Genomic DNA, 4,121 nt, shown 5'->3' on the forward strand with positions numbered 1-4,121 from the left:
CGCACTGATGGAGATGGAGAAGACCTTAGTGGGAGGGGCTGCTGTGGCGGGGAACAGGGAGAGCTTGAGACAGGGAACCTCCAGGAACTCAACTCTGGAATGAGGCAGGCCTGAAATGAGCTGTGGGCTGGAGAGACCAAGCTGGGGCCTTGTCAATTCCTAGACTGTACTTAACCCAAGAGAGAGGATGACTTCGCAGAAAACTGACCACCCCGAAGAGGAACGAGATCTAGACAATACGCCTGGAGCCTGCAAAGTTGGGAACTGACAGAGCCTGAGAAGGGTCAACGGGTGAGGCAGGAGGAGAAAGGAGTGCATGTGGCATCCCAGTATCTGACAAGGAGACCTGACCACCTCATTGTCACCCTTGAGGTCCCTGGTGCTGTGACAGGGACCTAACTGAGCCAGTGGAGGGGGGTTAGGGTTAGTGAGTGCCAGCGCCTCTTTGAGCTCTGCTGCAAAGGGTGGCTCCCAGCTGGGACACAGTGTTAGGGCATTGAAGACAGATGACACTGCAGCATGTCTGTGGGTTGATGGCTGTGATACATACAGAGAAGGATGAAGTGCTGATGCAGGATGGGGGAGAACCCCTAGCAGAATCCTTGTGTAGAGAGCAGGAGGTGGGTTCTAGCTGGCGCTGGATGGGTGCTTCTGCATGGACGTGGCATGCCCAGGCATGGTGGGGGAGGCAGAGTGCAGATGGGTGTGGGTAGACCTGTGGACAGCTGCCGGGTGGCCTCAGGGGCCACTTGACAGCTGTGGACACGGAAAAAGCAGAAAGGAGCAAGCCTGGATGCCCTTTTCCACCCAAGAGCCATCAGGAAGAGAGAATTGACTTTACCCAGAGCTGGAGTCACAGGGTGATGGGTCTTTGATGTGTTGCCGGGCTAGGCCCCAGTCACCAGTGAGTACTAGTCTTGGTGCTGCTGTGGAGGTCTCTGGTGGCCAAGGTTAGCTAGCACCTTGTCTGTCCATTTTCACGTAAAGGAGACTGTCCTTGATAATCTGGGTTAGCTGCACCCCTCCAGTGAAGGCCTCCAGGAGAGGAGTCTAACTCAGCTGCAGCACCAGCTCCTGCCCATTTCCAGGTGACCCCCAAGTCTCCCTTCACCTGAACCAACTCCTGGAATTGATGTCAACCTCTCTCTCCTCCTCTCTTCCGTCCAGCCACCCCATTCCAGGTTGTTTCTCTGGGGAACCCTGGCTTACATCCATAAGAAGAGAAAGTGGCAAGGGGGGTCAAGCTGAGGCTAGAGAATGTGTGGGCCGTAGACCCAAAGGCAGCAAGGACACAAATGGCTGTGTGGTGGTGGAGGAGCCGAGGCCTCAGAGGGTGTGGACTGGAAAGCCAGCAGCCTTCAGTGCGATGGAGCAGCACAGGGTTCAGGCCCACGGAGTAACAATGGGGACAGAGTACAAGACCAGTGGTGGGAGGGAAAGGAAACGCAAGGCAAGGGTATTGGTGAATACAGAATTCACCAACGGTCATGGCCGCAAGGTCATCAAGGTGGGCATCGGCTGGAGACTAAAATCAGGAAGGAATGCTGTGGCGCCGCCTAGGAAGGTGCCGGGGGTTGTGCAGCTTGATGTGCCATCTTCAGGGCTGGAGGGGATTAGGGCGGGGCACAGGAGAATGGTCTGAAAGTGGCAAGAACGAGCAGGAAGGTGTCTACCCCACTGCCAGGCCCAAAGGCAGAAACTAGCTGGGATTTTGAAATGTCATTCAAATTCAAATGGATAAGAACAAAACCCACCAGATGGCAAATGACACCAAGGCCAAGAACAAGAGCCCAGGGCCAGCCGAGGGAGGTCATCTGTGATACATACAGCATGCTAAGGGGGTGTCCCCAGTACATGAGCACTGAGAACAAGGCAGCCCCAAAATAAATGGACAAGGGGTACTGGCATGGAGCAAAGCCAAATGCCGACCAAGAAGGGCACATGACTGATCCTGCACAGGTGGACGCCCAACCCCGTACATCACCATTGCCCTTTCATGCCCCAAAATGTCTGATAGGCCCAGTGTCACCAAGGACATGGAGCACTGGGGGTGCTAATCCACTGATGTGCCCGCAAACTTGGCCTTGCAGCTTTGTGAGCAATCTGGCAATGCCTAATAGAATTCAAAATATTAATATCATGACATGGTAAAAATTTGAAGACATTTCTGTCCTATGATTCCACGTCTGTGAACTGTCCAGAGGAGCAGAGACAATGAAAGGACACACTTCACAAAAATGGTAAAATTTACGGCACGTGAATTACGTCTCCATAAAAGACGAAGTCCCGTGGCCTAGCACGCACACCCTGAGGGGAGTACCGGCTGGTCACCTTGGCACTGATGGGCTGCTTTTGCAACTGTTCACCTCTGCGACAGAAATGGCACGTCCTCATTCTGAGCGATAAAAATGTGGCCTGTGCTAAATACTTTCTTATCCTTTACATTTTTTTTTTTCAGAATTAGGGCCAGTAGGTGGTGGGGCGGTTAAGGTACTGGATCCCGAATGGCCGATGGTGCAGCTTGAGTCCTGGATCCGGGAGTGCCTACAAATCCTGCTAGGGGTGTATGCCTGCATGCCTGAAGTCCCCAAAGGAGACTGGCGGAGAGGGAATTGAGGTATGGCCATTCCCCTGGGAGGGGGTGATTTTTTTCTTTTCTTCTTTTGCTGTCTGTCTCTGTCTCTCTCTAGTGAGCTCACGTGCCCTACTGCAAAAAGCTAAAGAAAAAAAGAAAACAATTTGTTGGAATTAAACTTTTTTTTCCCAATCAACAGCACTGGCCTCTGAGCAAGCAAATGGCAGATTTTCCTGGGGGGCCTGTGGGAAACCAGCAAGGCTGCAGGGCCTGTTACCTGCTGGCTGCAGAGGTCGCCCAGAAAGAACTTCACCTGGGGGTTGTCAAACCCTTGTCGGATATCGAACACATTGACGGCATAGCCACGTGCCAGCAACTGCTCTACCATGTGCTGCCCCAGGAATCCAGAACCTCCGATCACCGTGCACTTCTTAGCCTGCGGAAGAGAGGGATGGTGCTGAGACCAGACCTACATGTCATGAGCAAGAACATGGTTGTTTTAAAGCACTGTGCTCTGACACACATTGTCTGTTACCCAGCAGGAAGTAAAATACAGACAGAGACAGAAATAAAGATGTACATATATGTATATATAAAATAGAGATATTTACGTATACTTATGTTCGGTGATAACACCTGACTTTGCTTAATAAATGCACTGGAAGGTTTCCAACCCCCACGCAAACATCGGAGGCTTGCTTGTGCTTTTGGTTAGCCTCTGTGATACCAGCACTCACTTTGGGAACGTCCTCTGTCAAATGTGTCCCTGTAGCCTGGTCCCTCGTCGGTCCACCAGCTGCTTGTTCCATTTCGGCTCACAATATGGTCTTGTTGGCAGTCAACTGCTCTCTTCTTAAAGACATATTGAGACAGACATTAGTGTTGTGTCAGCCAAGCATCTTCAGCTGTTAGTGCTTTGGGCAGCCGTGCTCCCCAGCCACGAACAGCTGAACCGTGGCTGTAGCTGAAGGATGCTGCTCTCGCCGTGTGCCTCACACACCGCGGGCCTGGCTCAGAGGCGAGTGGGGAATGAAAGAACCTCATCCGCCGGGGGGACAAGAGCAGATCTATAGCATGGCAGCTTTCCCAGGGCACCCGTGTGCATCAGTTGCCCTGACCTCTCCTGTGCTGCTCGTTAGATGGTGGCAGGCCCCGGCCTAGGCAGTCCTGGGACCCAGTGCTGGCCCTTTCAGGAACTGTGTCAATCTGCTCCAATCAGTTCTTTCCTGTGCTGTTTCCCCATCAATGAAATGCCCCCGAGTGCTCGGCCCCATGATGGCAGGGCGTAGGATGCCGGCTGGGGTGTGAGCAGATATAAGAGATGGAGCTCTCTGCCTGGTGAAAGCCACCGTAACTACGAGAGGATGAACTTGGAGGACCTGTGGCCATCAGAAAGCAGCCGGGAAGTAGTGAGAGTATGGCAGGGACTGAGTGGCTCATGACAGGGAGACAGGAGTGACACGGTCTGACGATGTTACCAAAGGGAGGCCACGGCTCCAGTGGCAGACCCCCACTGTGGCGTTTCCTTGGACATGGCAGGCAGCGG

The 4,121-nt window shown here is 53.1% G+C and overlaps 1 protein-coding gene across 3 annotated transcripts in view; it reads right to left on the bottom strand.

The window, feature by feature from the left end:
* Window positions 1–4,121, bottom strand: part of NSDHL (NAD(P) dependent 3-beta-hydroxysteroid dehydrogenase NSDHL) — a 21,754-nt gene that overhangs the window by 12,088 nt on the left and 5,545 nt on the right. The window contains exons 1-3 of one of the 3 annotated variants that reach the window (XM_027768085.1): window positions 4,054–4,074; window positions 3,313–3,427; window positions 2,853–3,011 (exon numbers count right to left, since the gene is read on the bottom strand). In XM_027768085.1, coding sequence (XP_027623886.1) covers window positions 2,853–3,011; window positions 3,313–3,384 — 231 coding nt within the window. In that variant the 5' untranslated portion in view covers window positions 3,385–3,427; window positions 4,054–4,074. Of the gene's footprint in view, window positions 1–2,852; window positions 3,012–3,312; window positions 3,428–4,053; window positions 4,075–4,121 lie in introns of those variants that run through there. The other 2 variants (XM_027768084.1, XM_006168030.3) reach the window with 2 other exon arrangements.

Source organism: Tupaia chinensis, unplaced genomic scaffold (assembly GCF_000334495.1).
Source record: "Tupaia chinensis unplaced genomic scaffold, TupChi_1.0 Scaffold145456_1, whole genome shotgun sequence".
Taxonomy (NCBI): Eukaryota; Metazoa; Chordata; class Mammalia; order Scandentia; family Tupaiidae; genus Tupaia; species Tupaia belangeri.